This window comes from Vulpes vulpes, chromosome 14 (assembly GCF_048418805.1).
Source record: "Vulpes vulpes isolate BD-2025 chromosome 14, VulVul3, whole genome shotgun sequence".
NCBI lineage: Eukaryota > Metazoa > Chordata > Mammalia > Carnivora > Canidae > Vulpes > Vulpes vulpes.
In genome coordinates this window covers 66,113,400-66,129,925 of record NC_132793.1, presented here as the reverse complement: position 1 = coordinate 66,129,925, position 16,526 = coordinate 66,113,400, and the positions used below count along the sequence as shown (strand labels likewise).

General features: G+C 36.1%; 1 protein-coding gene across 1 annotated transcript in view; it reads left to right on the top strand.

Moving 5' to 3' along the window:
* The window catches only part of ADGRV1 (adhesion G protein-coupled receptor V1), a 529,718-nt gene that overhangs the window by 175,363 nt on the left and 337,829 nt on the right, over window positions 1–16,526 (top strand). The window contains exons 59-68 of the mRNA XM_025992909.2: window positions 2,510–2,674; window positions 3,230–3,347; window positions 5,314–5,437; window positions 6,510–6,648; window positions 6,831–7,016; window positions 7,363–7,595; window positions 9,806–9,954; window positions 12,329–12,530; window positions 13,051–13,270; window positions 15,466–15,705. Of these exons, the coding sequence (XP_025848694.2) occupies window positions 2,510–2,674; window positions 3,230–3,347; window positions 5,314–5,437; window positions 6,510–6,648; window positions 6,831–7,016; window positions 7,363–7,595; window positions 9,806–9,954; window positions 12,329–12,530; window positions 13,051–13,270; window positions 15,466–15,705 (1,776 nt within the window). The remainder of the gene's footprint in view (window positions 1–2,509; window positions 2,675–3,229; window positions 3,348–5,313; window positions 5,438–6,509; window positions 6,649–6,830; window positions 7,017–7,362; window positions 7,596–9,805; window positions 9,955–12,328; window positions 12,531–13,050; window positions 13,271–15,465; window positions 15,706–16,526) is intronic.

Genomic DNA, 16,526 nt, shown 5'->3' with positions numbered 1-16,526 from the left:
AATGATTTGATTATTGAAATTTTAATTTCATAAGAGAATGAGACCATAAGAGGGACAGGACACACTTCTGCTATAGTTTAGTGAGACTCTTTTGGGGAAGGAATAAGCAGAAGTGTTTGTAAGGAGTGGTAAATTCACAAGAGAGTGGCTGTGAATGTTTACTCAGCAAAATGAAAGTCTGGGAAACATAAAACTATTAGCATAAAGAAGAGAGTAAGGGGATCCTGGGTGGCTCAGTGGTTTAGTGCCTGCCTTCAGCCCAGGGTGTGATTCTGGAGTCCCAGAATCAAGTCCCATGTTGGGGTTCCTGCATGGAGCCTGCTGCTCTCTCTGCCTGTGTCTCTACCTCTCTCTATGTGTGTCTCTCATGAATAAATAAATAAAATCTTAAAAAAAAGAGTAAAAAGTATCCATAATATTATTAACTTGAGATATGGATATCATTAATATTTTGTTGTATCTCAACAATGCTTTTTTCTTTGCATATGTGAAAAGAAATATTTTAATCCATATAAATATGTAATTTAACTTTTATAACTTGTCTCTGTTAGCTTCTGAGGTTAGATAAAATGTTCAGGGTTTCAGTCAAATCTTCAATGGGAAAACCTTAAAATAATGTTGCCACTTTTAATTTGATCATGCTTCTGGACTCTTAGGTGTTAGACTGTATGTTTAGAAGCTTCTCTCACTGTCAGGGAAAATGAAGAGTTATACTGCTACTCATAAATAATTTTTGTTTCTTCATTTTATCTTAACTACTGTCATCAACTTTGGTGCATATTTGGTCTGGAAATTGATATCTTATTGTGATAACTTCAAATTTCCAATTTGTCTTGTGATCCAGAAGTAAGAGTGAGGTTACTCAATCCCTGTGTTATTTCTTATAAGTGATGAGTAAACGAGTTAACATACATAAAGCACTTGCAACTGGGATGTACACTCAGTAGGGGGTCAGTTACTGTTTTTTTTTTCATTATAATATCAGGAGCAGCTTGTTGCTCAGCACTTTGTGGCTCCTTCTTTTATATTGTTTCTTACTGCCAAAGGCCCTTCTAATACAGAATTTATCTTTTACCATGTATCTAAGATACACAGTATTATGTATACAGTGAACATTTTATTAGCATTATTTAATGAAACATTAGATTTAGAACTGAAGAATAGTGAGGAAAGATTGTTGGTAGAAATCTGTCCAAATTAATAAGCTGCTCCCAAGGGCAATATGGTAAGTATACCAAAGCACTGACCATAACAGAGGCTCAAGAAATCTGTTTGAGAAACCTCAACTCAAATGTCATTATCTATGGAATATCTATGGAAAGAAAAAGGACTTACATATGAATTAGAAGTTTATAGTGGATTTCTTTTTTCTCACTTTTTTTGCTTCTTATTTGATATTTCTCTTCTCTGAGAAGTGGTATGAATAGCACTGGATGTGGAGTCAGAGCATCTGAACCACAAGAGGAGGTTCCTCTTCTCCAAATATGTGCATATATCTAGCCCTTAGATTTCTTCGAGTTTCTGTGAGGCTTAAATAAGGTAAAATGTATGCCAGAATTGACATAAAATGGAAGCTTGATAAATATTAGTTGGCTGTAAATCTCTGCTCTGGGTACCAGTACAAAATCTCAGGAAAAAACCAACAACAACAACTTTGTATTAGGCATTTCAGTGTCTGTCTTAAAAGTGGAAAAGATTATGTTATATTTTTATATTTACATGACAGGTGGATATTATAGGCTCAGTTTGGACTTTGTTTTACAGTGTCAGTATATGCAATTCAGTTGCACTAAATCTCTTAATAAGGATCTTGTGTAAAAAATAAATGGTACAGGTAAATCAACATACTGAGTTTCCTTCTCTCTTTATGGCAGGTTAAAAAAAAACCTCTTTCAAATTTGGGTTTACTAAATTGGCCAGCTGTAGATAATTAGGAGGGCACATTTGGCCTGCATTATGTGGGGAGCCTGACTGCCATTAACAAAGAATCCCTAAATCCTACTTCCTTAACATTGTAAGAGTTATTTCTTCTTCATGCAAGAGTCCTACATCTGTGTTCCTGTTGGAGGTCTTATGGACATCTCCTCTCCAACTGGCATCTTAGACACTGGACTCTTTCCTTTTGTGGTTCTGTCTTCTTTAGGTCCTGGGAGTCCTCTCTAGTCACTCAGAAAATGAGGAAAAAAGGGATGTGTAATGTTCTGTGGAAAGTTGATGGCCAGACTGTTAGGAGGAGCATACTTAATTTCCCACATGCTCTGTTGGCCAGAGTTCAGTCACATGTTCCACCTAATTGCAGGAGATCCCAGGAAATGCCAAGTAGCAGACCTGACCACCTAGGACAAAGAAGGAAATGGGGTTTGGTGAAACATTGTTTTTTCTGCCACATGATTATAAGATGCCATGAATAGAGTTCTAAATTGAAAAGTTGCAGTCATTGTCAATAGAAATAAGATTGTTTTTCCTGCTCTTTTTTTTTTTTCACCTAACTGGATTTTCTTTCTTTTAGGTAATGGTTGATGAATCTCTTTTGTCTGATGACCCAGATTCATATCTGACATTGACAGTTGTCCGATCCCCAGGAGGAAAAGGAGCTGTTCGACTTCAGTGGACCATAGATGAGTCAGCTAAAGATGATCTCAGGCCTTTGAATGGGACACTTCTTTTTGATGAGGTACAGTCAGCATCAGGATTCCTGTAGGTTTACTTGAATTTATGTTTGTTTTATTCCATAATATTGCTTATGAGTTCATATGATGGTATTTACTACAGCTGGAATTTTTTTGAAATCATATGCATTTTGGAGGACAATGACACACACACCCCTACATGTCTGAAATCAGATTTAATTCAGACACTGCCTCCATCCCACCATCAAAACTATTCCTCTCTCAACATTTCCTGTCCTGAGTACAAAACCAGTCAACCAAGCTGGACATCTGGGTGTCCCCATTTCCACCCATTCTGTAACCCTTGCATATATTTTATCACTGGGCCTGGTCAATTTTCAGACAATGTAGAGGTTATGCTAATTTTTTCCTATTAAAAACTTAAATGAGATTTATGGTCAGAGTTAATTTTTATATAGTAATTTGTGCCAGAGGCAGCTTGTAATTCTAAGGTACAAAAAAGACACACTTTAAAAATGCTTATGAACATAAGGATTATTCCACTAATGAGAAAGTTTGGCATAATCTAGAAAACTTATTATTCCTCTCATTTGATATAGACAGAGTCTCAGAAGACCATTGTATTGCACACACTTCATGATACCATGTTGGAGGAGGACAGGCGTTTCACCATTCAGTTGATATCAATTGATGAAGTAGAAATATCTCCAATAAAAGGTAAGAGAAATTCACATTTTTGGAACTTAAAAAGTAGATACTCAGAAAAAATATAACCAAATAATCAATAGTTAGAAAGTTAGGTTTTATAAATTACTAAAATATTTGCTATAACATAAAGATGTCATTTTGTACATATATTACAGCCAAAGAAATTTTAAAACTAAAATCTAATACCTGATATTGGTAAAGTTGTATGTCAAAAATTTTATAATACTTAGCTGTGTGATTTTTTTAAAAGATGTTTATTATAGTACTGTTTATAAAATAAAATATGGAAGCTTCCTAAATTGTCCATCAATCAGAGACCTGTTAAATATGACAGGATACCATATAAGTATTCAAAAGGATATAGTATAAAAAGCCTTAATTAAGTTAAGTTAAAACTTAAAAACAATTAGTCGACAGTAGACTTCATAACATGTTCAGAGTTATCCCATTTTTGTCATATGCACGTTTTAAATGTGTTTGGAATTATTTACTTGAAATAGTGGGTTTTGATTACCTATATTTTCTACACAAACTTATAATGATCACATATTACTTTTATAATAAAATATTATTTTAAAACCTAGCATATTGTGCCTATTTTCAACCTACTCTTCCTATTTTCATCTGAAAGTGATTACTTCAGTATTTTGACATTTTAGAAACGGGTGTTGTAATTCTCATTTGCCTATGGTCTATATGAAAATTTGTTTCTTAGGTCTGGATAAAAAGGATTAATGGGGGATCCCTGGGTGGTGCAGTGGTTTGGCGCCTGCCTTTGGCCTAGGGCGCGATCCTGGAGACCCGGGATCGAATCCCATGTCGGGCTCCCGGTGCATGGAGCCTGCTTCTCCCTCTGCCTATGTCTCTGCCTCTCTCTCTCTCTCTCTGTGACTATCATAAATAAATAAAATTTTAAAAAAAATAAATAAAAAGGATTAATGGTTCTAAAGTGGTTTCATTGTGGTACAAACGATAATACCCATAAAAAAATGGCCCAACAACTTTGCTATGAAAGCTTAATGACTGTTACACGCCCCTTTTTTGACATTAAGAACTCCGTCATACGTGAGGGTGTGTGGCCAAAAAAGCAGAATGCCATGGCCAAAAGATTGTCAGAATTGTAGAGAAAAAATCACTGTATGGTAGTTATTCTTTTTGCATTTTCATCTAGAGAACTTTCTAGCAAACCTGTGAGAGAATCTTCTTCCATACATCTTAAGTTAGCTAAGTTGTCAACACCACATTAAATATCAAGATTGATGACATAGACTAACTATCATAAGAATATACCCGTGGTTCAGGGTGAATTATATATCGATATAAAAAATTACTAATATATTTTGAACTGTGACATACTTGGACATGAAAGACCACTGTTGGTTTTATTAATCCACTGCCAAAGAAAGTGAGAGTATGGTAATTCAATCCTTTGTTTTATGAAACCCTAATACGAGCTTCTGGAAATGATTTTCTTCAAGTTACTGCTAAATTATAATATGAATACCCACATTACTTGGTGTGATTTTTCTTTCCATTAATATTTGACACATTTTTATAAATGCTTAAAAGCAAGTAGTAGAGTCAGAAAATAAAAAGTACCCAGAAATTCTTACTTTTGCCACATAAACCAGTTGCAGTGAACTGCAAAATGGTTACTGTAGAAGTGAATTAATGCAAATGGTAGAAGAGTATTTGCTTATCATGGGAGTGATAGTCAAATTATTACCCACTCTTTCCTGCCCTCTTTCATTAAAATATGATCTAGGGCAAGTTACTTGCCTCAATGTCTTGAGTGCCTCAGTATGCTTAAATAATTTCATTGATAAAATGAAGATAATGTTGGTACCTAATTTATATCATTGTCATGACAACTCATAAGATTAGTATATGTGAAGTGCTGAGAATTTTGTCAGGCATGTACTAAGTGATTACATGTGTTTGCTACATACATGTTACATATCAACTTCCAACTTAGGTAGCGCATCAATAATTATTCGGGGAGATAAGGGAACATCAGGAGAAGTTGGGATAGCTCCGTCATCTAGGCATGTCCTCATTGGAGAACCTTCAGGAAAGTATAATGGTACTGCTATCATCAGGTAAGGGCTTCTTGGGTTTTTTTTTTGCTTAGGTGTAGATTTTGAAGTTTTATTTAAATCACTAACATTTTTGTGCCATTAAGTGTGCTGTTCTCATTACATACATATTTTTCAAGCATCATCATTTTATATATTGGTAGCATCTTGTGAAAAGTAGAAAAAAACTTTGGCAAAAATTGAAGATATATCCTGACCTTGTCTTGAAGTTAGATCTTAAAGAGTATTTAGGGAATGTTCCTTCAACAAAAATATATTGATCATACAGTTGTGTATTGACCTCTCTTAATAGTAGATCATGGCCACTTCTTGGGTGATTTGCTCAACCCATGACAAGGAAAACACCTTGAGTGTCAGGAGATCTGATGCTTTTGGCCTTGGTCTGTCACTTACCATGTAAAATAAGAGAGTTCCTTCATCTCCATAAGCTTGTGTCTTAGCTACAAAATCATTCCATTGAAAATCCTCTGGATCAAACATTTTATGATTCTAAGTTCTCTAAAATTAGGGCCTATTGTGTAACTAAAGTAATATGATCATAGGCAATTTTGTTTAATACAAATTTTCTCATGAAAAGTGGTACAACTGTCAATGAAGTCACTGAATTTGAGTTAATGTTTTATCTTTTTGGTAGTTTTCTGTTAGTGTTATGTGTATGAAGTGAGAACTGTATAAGGCTTTTTTAGAGAACTGTATAAGGCTTTTCATATTTTGCACCTTGTGTATTAAGTGAAAAGTTTATAATTTTTTTTAGAGAACTGTATAAGGCTTTTTTTAGAGAACTGTATAAGGCTTTTCATATTTTGCACCTTGTGTATTAAGTGAAAAGTTTATAAATATTTTTTTAAATCCATTTAAACCTTACACTTTTAATGGTTAGGTTTTGCCAGTATCGTCAAAGCTCAGTAGAATATTCCTATCCTGCAAGTATAAAGCTTTCATTTGGTTTATAGTTGATAGATAAGGCTATATAATGCATAATGTTCTTGAAATAATGAAAATTGTTGAAAGACAGAAAATATTTAGGAAAAATTACTTCAAAAAAATGTACTGCTTATCCATTTGTGTATTATAGCCTCGTTCGTGGCTCAGCCATTTGGGGCGAAGTCACAGTGTACTGGAGGGTATTCCCTCCTTCTGTGGGAGAATTTGCTGAAATATCAGGAAAACTGACAATGCGAGATGGACAGTCTGCAGCAGTTGTAATAATACAGGTATCAATATGACTGCTTTCTGCTATGTCCCTCGTTGTGTGTGTGTGTGTGTGTGTGTGTCGGGGGGGGGGGTTGTGGTTGGGGGTAATTGGTATCTCTGAGTTTGTTGTTGCTGTTGACATCATAGGTGTTTGTCTCTGAATGTTATGGATCCTGCTATTAATGGCTCTTTTTGTCCTTAGGCTTTGAATGATGATATTCCTGAGGAGAAGAGCTTTTATGAGTTTCAGCTTACTGGAATCAGTGAAGGGGGATTACTGAGTGAATCCAGTAGTACTGCCAATATCACAGTGGCGGCCAGTGACTTTCCCTATGGCCAATTCTCCTTTACACAGGAGCAACTTCGAGTATCAGAAGAAGCCCAAAGGGTAGAGTATAAAATGCTTAAAATCTTAAATATCATTTTTGCTCTTTATTTTGTGCGTGATCCTTTTTTTTTTGCAAAGCTGGATTAAGCTCTAATTTAAATATGAAGACTTAATGTAGCAAGATAGGTTGTGAGTGATCTTTAAAAAGTGTTTCCTTGTTCATATTACAGAGTTTTCACAAACTGTTGGATTTGCTGCTAGCATGATTATTTTTAACACATGCTTTATAAGCTTTTATCAATTTCTATATAAACATAACCCTGGTTGTGAATCTTTAGTTAGAATCTTTAGTTAAAAACAATAAAAATTAAATATCCAAATCAAATAAAAACTGCTTCTTGCATAGGTGAACATCACAGTCATCCGTTCAGGTGGATCATTTGGCCCCGTGAGACTCTGGTATGAGACCGTGAGTGGAACAGCAAAGGCAGGCTTGGATTTTATTCCTGCGGCGGGGCAGCTCCTCTTTGAAGCAAGGGAGATGGCGAAAAGTGTGCACATTGCAATACTTGATGATGGTCTTCCTGAAGGCCCAGAGGAATTTTCTCTAGTAATTAAAAAGGTGGAACTCCTGGGAAGGTAAAGTTAAAAAAGAAAATTAGGAAAAACAAAACAAAAATAGACTGAGAGAGAGAATGTGTTGTATAGGAAACTTGCTCTTTTTCAGATTTATGTGACAGCAGGACAGGGCGTAGTAGGGAAATCATGACAAAGACTGTTAATTTTGCCAAGTTCTAAAATTTCAGTTTTTCTTGAAAGCTGAAAGCATGTTGTTTTTATTATGAGAATTCACTCAGATTAGTAAGAGAATTGAACATGGTATGGGCTTGTGATAATTTGGTAGGGACTTGGAGGTCAAAGGTCAGCTAGTGTGGTGGAATTTACTTTCCCTTCCATTTATCTCTACACCTGAGGGCTGAGTGCGAAATTTCTTTCCTTGGTGTCTCTGAAAGCAATGCTGTCTTCTGTGGGGGTTGAGGTGGATGCTTGCCCTTTGGCAGTTTTCAAATGGAGAAAAATGTGAGTCAAAGTCAGCTATTACTCTGCATCATGTTTTTATTGAAGATCAAGAATTAATCATATTGAGGTTGTCTGGCTGTCTCATTCCTTGATTTAGGGGCAGCAGACTTGATTAACAAGGGTGGGAAACACCTGAATCATGCTGAAATACCCAGGAGTTGAGTAGCCCAAGGAGCACCTCTGTTTTGTTTTGTTTTTTTTTTCAAGGATCAAAATTGAATTGTTTTATTAGAAGACTTAAGGAGTCAAAGCTGAGGATTTCTTTTTTTTTTTAATTGGATTTCAATTTGCCAACATATAGCATAACACCCAGGAGCACCTCTGTTCTGACAGATTATACAAAACCTTCAACTAGAATAATGTTTGCATTTATATAAGTCTTAAAGGAATTTTTCTTGCACATGAAAATGATATTGCATCTGTTTTAGTTAGAAAAAACTTTGAAGGCTAAACTATTTTATTGAGTGATTTAGGTAGAAAATATATTATTCCATGTGGAAAACATATTGTAGGTTTGTGTATACTTCAAATCTTAAATTTCCCAGAAATGATTCTGTTTCTGTCAATAGGAATGATTTTTTTTTTCCTGGGAAAATAACTTTATTTTCTTCTGGAGTGTGGGCAGATGTCTAACTAATCTCAGAACTTCTGGACTTCTTGGTGCAGCAGCCTTCATGACCAGGAGCACACTGAAGCTCACAGTCTTGCTCAGGGGCCAGCACTTGCCCACTGTGGCAGTGTCACTGATCTGGACATCCCTGACGCAGGGGACAGGTGCACAGATATGTTCTTGTGGCATTTCTCAAAGTGGTTGTGCTTTTGTTGTAGTGGAGGTAGTCTCTGTGGATAACAGTGGTCCTCTGCATCTTCATCTTGGTCACCACGCCAGCAGAATCCACACGCAGATGGATACATTATCAGCGTAGGGGCACTCGGGTCAATATAGGTGCCCTACATGGCCTTCTTGGGTATCTTGAAGTCCAGACTGATGTTTTTGTAGTATAGTGGGAGTGTCCCCTTACCAGTTTCTCCAAGCGGGACCTCTGCTTATTTTGAAAGAAAGTTGCCTGGTTTTGGTTAGGCACATTCAGTCTGAATGGCTGCCATCTTCCCAGCCAGCTGAGAAAAGGAAAACTGGCAATGGGAATGAATTTGAACTTGTATCCAGTGTGTTAAAATTTGAGCTGATCATGGACTATTTTAATGAGGTAAGTGAAATTTAGTCATTAGTTCCTTAAATGTGAGAGACCATCTGTGTTATTGACCAACTAGGACTTGGAGATTTTGTCCTCCGTGCTACCCTTTTAAAAAATGATTTCTACTTGTTTAATTCTGACAAAAAAACAAGTTTTTCCTTCTTGGTAAATTTCTAGCCTTCCTTTGATTTGGAAAAGGAAAGTAACATAGTCTCATTTTGCCTAGCTGCTAGAAAATTCACTGCTTTCATATTAAGGTAATCAGCTAATCTACAGTCCATCTCAGGCAACTGTTAACATTTACTGTAGTCTTATTATCTTCCCATTGCCTAAGTTTAATAACTTAATATTGGTTTTGGTTTCATGCAGGCAGTGATAATTGGGAGCAGCACAGAAGTCTATTTTAGACATCATTTCAGGAAAAAAAGTATATTTTAGTGTTGGAGTTCTTTAAAATATTAAAATGCTTAATAGGACTAAGTTATAGGAGCCAAGAAGACCCTTTAGTTCATACTCAGCAATTATGTGCTCATTTTATTTTCTTTTATTGTTATTTTTTCATGACTTTGCAAGCGGGTATGATTTTACCATCCAAGAGAATGGTCTTCAGGTAGATCAACCTCCTGAGATAGGAAACATCTCCATTGTCCGAATCATAATAATGAAAAATGATAATGCAGAGGGCATCATTGAATTTGACCCAAAGTATACTGCCTTTGAAGGTAAGTTCAGTAATCTTATAAATTTACCACTACTTTCTGAATTAAAAAAGTACCTGAACATGACACTGTCAGTTTGAATCCCCATGTGTAAATTTTATCAGTTTGCTGTGTGTGTGCATGCATGCATGTGTATACACATACATGTACACCTTCATATACATTTATATATGCATTTATATATTTATTTTTTAAAATCTATTTTGAGTTGCCCTTGAACAGTGTTGAACCCCACTTGTGTATGGCAAAATTGAATGGTAAGGAACAAGGCTTTAGAAAAACTATTTAATCTTAGGATTATTGAAATCCTAAGATTTCAATATCTTATTGAAATATAAATCTTTTTTTTTAAATAATAAATTTATATTTTATTGGTGTTCAATTTACCAACATACAGAATAACACCCAGTGCTCATCCCGTCAAGTGCCCCCCTCAGTGCCCGTCACCCATTCACCCCCACCCCCCGCCCTCCTCCCCTTCCATCACCCCTAGTTCGTTTCCCAGAGTTAGGAATGTTCTTTATGTTCTGTCTCCCTTCCTGATATTTCCCACACATTTCTTCTCCCTTCTCTTATATTCCCTTTCACTATTATTTATATTCCCCAAATGAATGAGAACATACAATGTTTGTCCTTCTCCGATTGACTTACTTCACTCAGCATAATACCCTCCAGTTCCATCCACGTTGAAGCAAATGGTGGGTATTTGTCGTTTCTAATGGCTGAGTAATATTCCATTGTATACATAAACCACATCTTCTTTATCCATTCATCTTTCGATGGACACCGAGGCTCCTTCCACAGTTTGGCTATTGTGGACGTTGCTGCTATAAACATCGGGGTGCAGGTGTTTGAAATATTTATATTTCAGACATCTTTATGAATATCTTTCTCATTTATGAAATAATTTCCTTTGTGACTAGAAATCAGTGAATATTCACTACCTAATGAATAATCACCTTTAAAATTACTGTTTTACTGGACTGCAGATGCAGGTGGTGTCTGGGCAGCTACTCATACTTTCCTGTGACAGTTCCTAATAGCAGCTGCCTACTGTTCTTTGTCCTCTCCTCCTGCAGAAACAGAATGCAGAAACTATGCCTCTATGTAACAGAGCTGGTTGCTTTTCAGATTTTATTCAGAGGCATATTACTTTCAAAATAAACATATTCTTTTCTTGCTGCAATTAGTTTATTGACTTCATTGACTCGATCAAATTCATTGGTTTTCTAGCCATTTTTAAGTTCATCAGAAATCACTTTGAAATTGATTAATACTGACTTTACGAATAAAGTCATGGAAGATATCACCATTTTTGTGAACCTCAGTTACAGCTAGTAAAAGTCATGCTGCATTTTGTATAGCAAGTAATACATAAATGACTTAGAATTTTTTTTCTATTCACTGATTTCTGTTTGATTCATTGTCTTTGGGGGGATTTGGAGCAATGCATATTTATAATTATAATTAAATTCAATATTATTTAGCCATAGCTAATATGAACTGTTGTCTAATATGAGCATAGCTAATGTAAACTATTAAGTGATATTTTAATTTGCAGAGGTTAACATGGCTTAAGAGGAAAATAAATTTTTGGAAAGAATTTTTAAGTTGAAATTAGACATTGAGGATACATTTTCAGATTCTCAGATAAATTTCATAGGAACTTAAAATATAAAATTGTATTTTTATTTGGATTTTTAAAACATTCATATGATTCAATTAACATGAACGTCAATTATTTACATTTTGTATGTTTCAACTAAATGTAAAAGCGATCCAGAACACTTTCCTTTGAGTACACATATTTTAAGTGTTTTTCATATTCATCTAGCATTATCTTGGAAAGCAAGGATCATTTATTTGTATGCAGCACACAGAGGAAGAATACCTATGCTAATGATTAAATAGGTTATTTGAGTTCTAACTTATACTACTCACTATAACTTTCAACTTATGGCAAATTATATTTCTCATAAAAAATAAGTCTTGAAAATTTCACTATTTTTTAAAAGATTTATTTATTTGAGAGAGAGAGACAGAGAGAGAGAGTGGTGTGTGTCTCCAGCTGGTGGGGAGGGGCAGAGGGAAAAAGAGAATCTCAAACAGACTCCACACAGAGCAGGGAGCCTGACACAGGTCTAGATCTTACTACCTTGAGATCATGCCTAAGTCGAAACCAAGAGTCGGATGCTTAACTGCCTGAGCCACCCAGGTGCCACTTAATACTTTTTAAAGTGATAAACGAACTCTGGAAAAAAAAAGAGAGAGCTTGCATTGTACTGTTATTTTTAGTCACTGTGTTTAATTTGACTGAATCTTGTAAAAGCTGGTTGCTTTGTCCGGCATACCAATTAATTGCGTGTTCCTGCTACAGTGGAAGAAGACGTTGGAATGATCATGATTCCAGTGGTGAGGCTGCATGGAGCTTATGGCCGTGTGACTGCTGATTTCATCTCTCAGAGCTCCTCTGCAGTTCCTGGCGGTGTTGATTATATCCTGCATGGCAGCTCAGTCACCTTTCAGCATGGGCAGAACTTAAGTTTTATAAATGTCTCCATCATTGATGATAGTGAAAGGTAATACTATTTAGTAATGCCGAAAATAATATGGGCATCTGTAGGGTATGATTACTGTGTTCTAATCCTTACTTATGTTTTGCACTGATAATAGAATTTTAGATTTGCTATGCCCACGGAGAAACAAGTGAGGAACTTTTGGGGGGTCCTTGGGGTAGGAAAGAACGAATTGGGAGACCATTGGGATTTTATGTTCACTTTTTCATACAGAGGGAAATAATGACTTTTGCTCTTTTATATTTGAGGAGTCTAATCAGAATGTAGAAGCATCCTGCAGTTCACTTCCTTAATGCATTAAGCAATTCAAAAGAGAGGAAGAAAGTCTAATAACTATTGCAGGTTATATAGTATTAAAGTTGATCATTTGTGCTTTTTAGCTGAGCACCCTCTTCTTACCATTTGGTGTATGAATGCTGTGTCTTGAATATGTATGACCAATTTAGAAAATGACTAGTTATTTGGGTTTTAGAAGCATTTTAATATGTTTAGACTCACAGAATTCCTCCTCCTTGCTATGCAGTGAATTTGCAGAGCCCATTGAAATTTTGCTCGTTGGAGCTACTGGCGGAGCGGTCCTTGGGCGCCACCTAGTGAGCAGAATAACGATTGCCAAGAGTGACTCTCCCTTTGGCGTTGTAAGATTTCTTAACCAAAGCAAAATTTCTGTTCCTAATCCCAATTCCACAGTGATTTTATCCTTGCTGCTGGAGCGGACTGGAGGACTCTTGGGAGAAATTCAGGTAGAGTTATTCTTCCCATGGTTTTAAAAATAATTTTTATGGCTTGAGTATGGAGTTGGATTTTCTTACTCCTCAAATAAATCCATTTACTTATTCACAATCAGTAGTATTTATTAATTACCCATTAGGTGTTAAGTGGCTCCAGTCCTGTGAACTACATAAAAATATATAAGGCATAGCTGTTATCAGGAACTCTTGAGAGCAAGTTAGAAATGAAATGAAGAATTCTGATAAAATGCATTAGGTCAAGTATTTATTGAGTGCTTTCCATGTGCCAGATCCTCTTCTGGGCACTAGAATACGCTGGTGAATAAGACAGACCTCATCTCTATTCTCTTAGATTTTTCAGAACAATAAACAGATAAATAAAAAAAATATATGTGATGACATTTAAGTGCTCTGCACTTGAGAGACACAATTGAGAGACACAATCTGAGTGACCTGCTGACTACTCTAGATTATATGGTGATATTGTGATATTTAAGCTGAAAGCTTGATACTGAGAGATGGTCATGTAATTGTTAGAGGGATGAGCCTTTTGGCAGAAAGAATAGCCATGTGTATCTACAAGCCTGGCATGTTTGAGGTGTGGAGGGTTGCATGTGGTAGAGGACTTGGAGGGGAGGGCACAGGATAGGTCAGAGAGGTCAGTAGGTGTTTGATCATAGAGACTTTCCCAAACCAGATTAAAGAAGTGCTCGCTTTGGCAGCACATAATACCAAACCAGATTAAAGGGCATTCTAAGTGCAAATAGGATTCCATTAGAGAGTTTGAAGCAGGGGAATGGTGTTGATGTCACTGGGTTGCCATTTTAAGTAGCTCACTTATGACTGCTGTGGGGGAAATGGAATATCGAGAAGCCAGATTAGAAGCAGGGGGGCAACTAGGAGGGTCTTGCCCTCTGTCATCCAAGGCACAGCTGACAGTGGCTCACATGTGTGGAAATGGGATGGGGAGAAGTGAATAGACATTGAGCATGTTTTGGAGGAAAAATTGGGCTAGTGGAAGTCGAGGGAAAGAGGAATCAGGAATAACTGCCAAAATTTTAGTTGAGCAACTGAGTAAATTATAGTGCCCTTTACTGAGACCTGCAGAAGCTTGGGGGAGAATCAGGATTTCTGTTCGGTCTTGTTAATTTGAGATGGCTACTGGACATCCCAGTGGAGGGCTGAGTGCATGGGGGAATGTGTGAGGATGGGTTGTGGGGAGGTCAGAAGCTGCTGACACATGTGGAGGCATTTGAAACTATGTGGCTGAAGGAGTGGTGATAAGGGGTGTGAGAGATGCAGCCTGAAGTCCTGGGCTGCCAGCATTTAACTATCTGAGGAAGGAGAGCTAGCAAAGAAAATTGAGATGTAAAGGCAAAAGGGAAGGTGTACAGAGGCCATGAAAGGTAGGATGCTGTGTTTTAAGAAAGAGGAAGTGATCAGCTATCCTCGATGCTGATGAAAGATAAAAGAAGCAAAGCAAAATCCCCAGTTTTCTTTCCTTGTGGATATGAAAAGTGTATAATTTTATATTATAGAAATATTTAAAATGCATTTATTGTAAAATTTTGTTTCTTATAACAATTTATAAAAACTTATGTTCATCTTGCTCTAAGAGTTTATTTAAGTATATTTAGAAGAAAGTGCACACTCAGCAGATTTTTCATGTGGTTTTATTGTCTTACGCAAATAGTTTTTGATTGACAGAGCCTGTGGATACAGCAAGACAGTGTTGTACTCATTTTTTAAGTTTGTATTTCTCTAATATATGTATATTTAAAATATGTGCTTTTACATTTTTATTTTCCTGTGTGGTGACAAATTACCATGTATTCATACGTTTCTTATCCATGAAAACTGATATCCTGTAAGTATGTAGTTTATATTTGCAAATATTCATATTTTTAAGAAGATGAGGAATTCACTGACAATATCTTAAAATAGTTTTCATGTGTATATATATGTATATATATTTTTTTCTAATACTACATATCCTACAAAGTAATTCTTTGTTTAAAATTGATTATTTCTGAGGCACCTCCCTGGCTCAGTCAGTAGAGCCTGCAGCTCTTGGTCTTGGGGTTGTGAGTTTGAGCCTCACATTGGGTATAGAGATTACTTTTAAAAAATTTTAAATAGATGGACAGATAGATGATAAAAATAAAATAAAATTGATTACCTCTATTAAAAATACAAACACCCTGCAGGTGAACTGGGTGATATTAGGACCCAATTCTCAGGAAACCTTACCACCACAGAACAGAGACATTGCAGACCCAGTGAGTGGGTCCTTCTATTTTGGAGAGGGAGAAGGTGGTGTGAGAACCATCACTCTGACAATCTATCCTCATGAAGACACTGAAGTCGAAGAGATTTTCATTATTAAACTTGACCTTGTGAAAGGAGAAGCTAAATTAGACTCCAGAGCTAAAGATATTACAATAACAGTAAGTCTAACTTAATTTTTTGCACAAAATTTTAGAGTAATGGATTTATCAGAAGATGCATTTTACATTTGTTGAAACTCCTTGGGCTTATGATGAATTGAAAGTTATAAAACCAAATGAAGTCATAATAATTCCTATGGGCCAGACTTTCTGGTTATTATGTTAGTTTATTATATAGCCTGATTTTTGGTCATTACTCTTCAAAGGACTTTCATATAGTGATAAATACTTATTTTCCGCTCTGTGAAAATCTGGTGTTTGGAGAATATTTTCACACTGTCAGACAGAAGTTATTTGTTATATCATCCTAAACGTCAGACATCTTTGCCATGAAAGTGCATAAAAGTTTTAACTCAGTCACAAGTCAGATTGTTGGAAAGAAGAATGGTATTTGTTCAATTCACACAGTGATGTGTTGGGTCAAATCTGAATCGAGCTTATTTGATATGAATGAACCATTCAGTCCATCAGGGGTAGGAAGTGCCGGGTATCAGAGCTACTGAAAACAATGCAGAGAAGTGCTCTTTTTTTTTAAGTTTGGAAAATACCCTAGTTTGGGAAGAGGGAGAAAGGGAAAGTTTGATTTTAAAAACTTGGCTCACATGTGTATGATGGTCAACAAGTCCAAAATCCACAGTGCAGGCTACTAAGCAGGACGGTCAGGAAAGACTTGCAGTCGTGATCATGAGTTTGGATTTTGGGGAATAGGCTGGCAGACCGGAAACTCCGGCAGGATTCCTAAATTGTAATCTTGAGGCAGAATTCCTTTTTCTCTGGAATTTCTTTTCTTTTCACTAAGGGAAACCTTAGTGTTTGCTCAA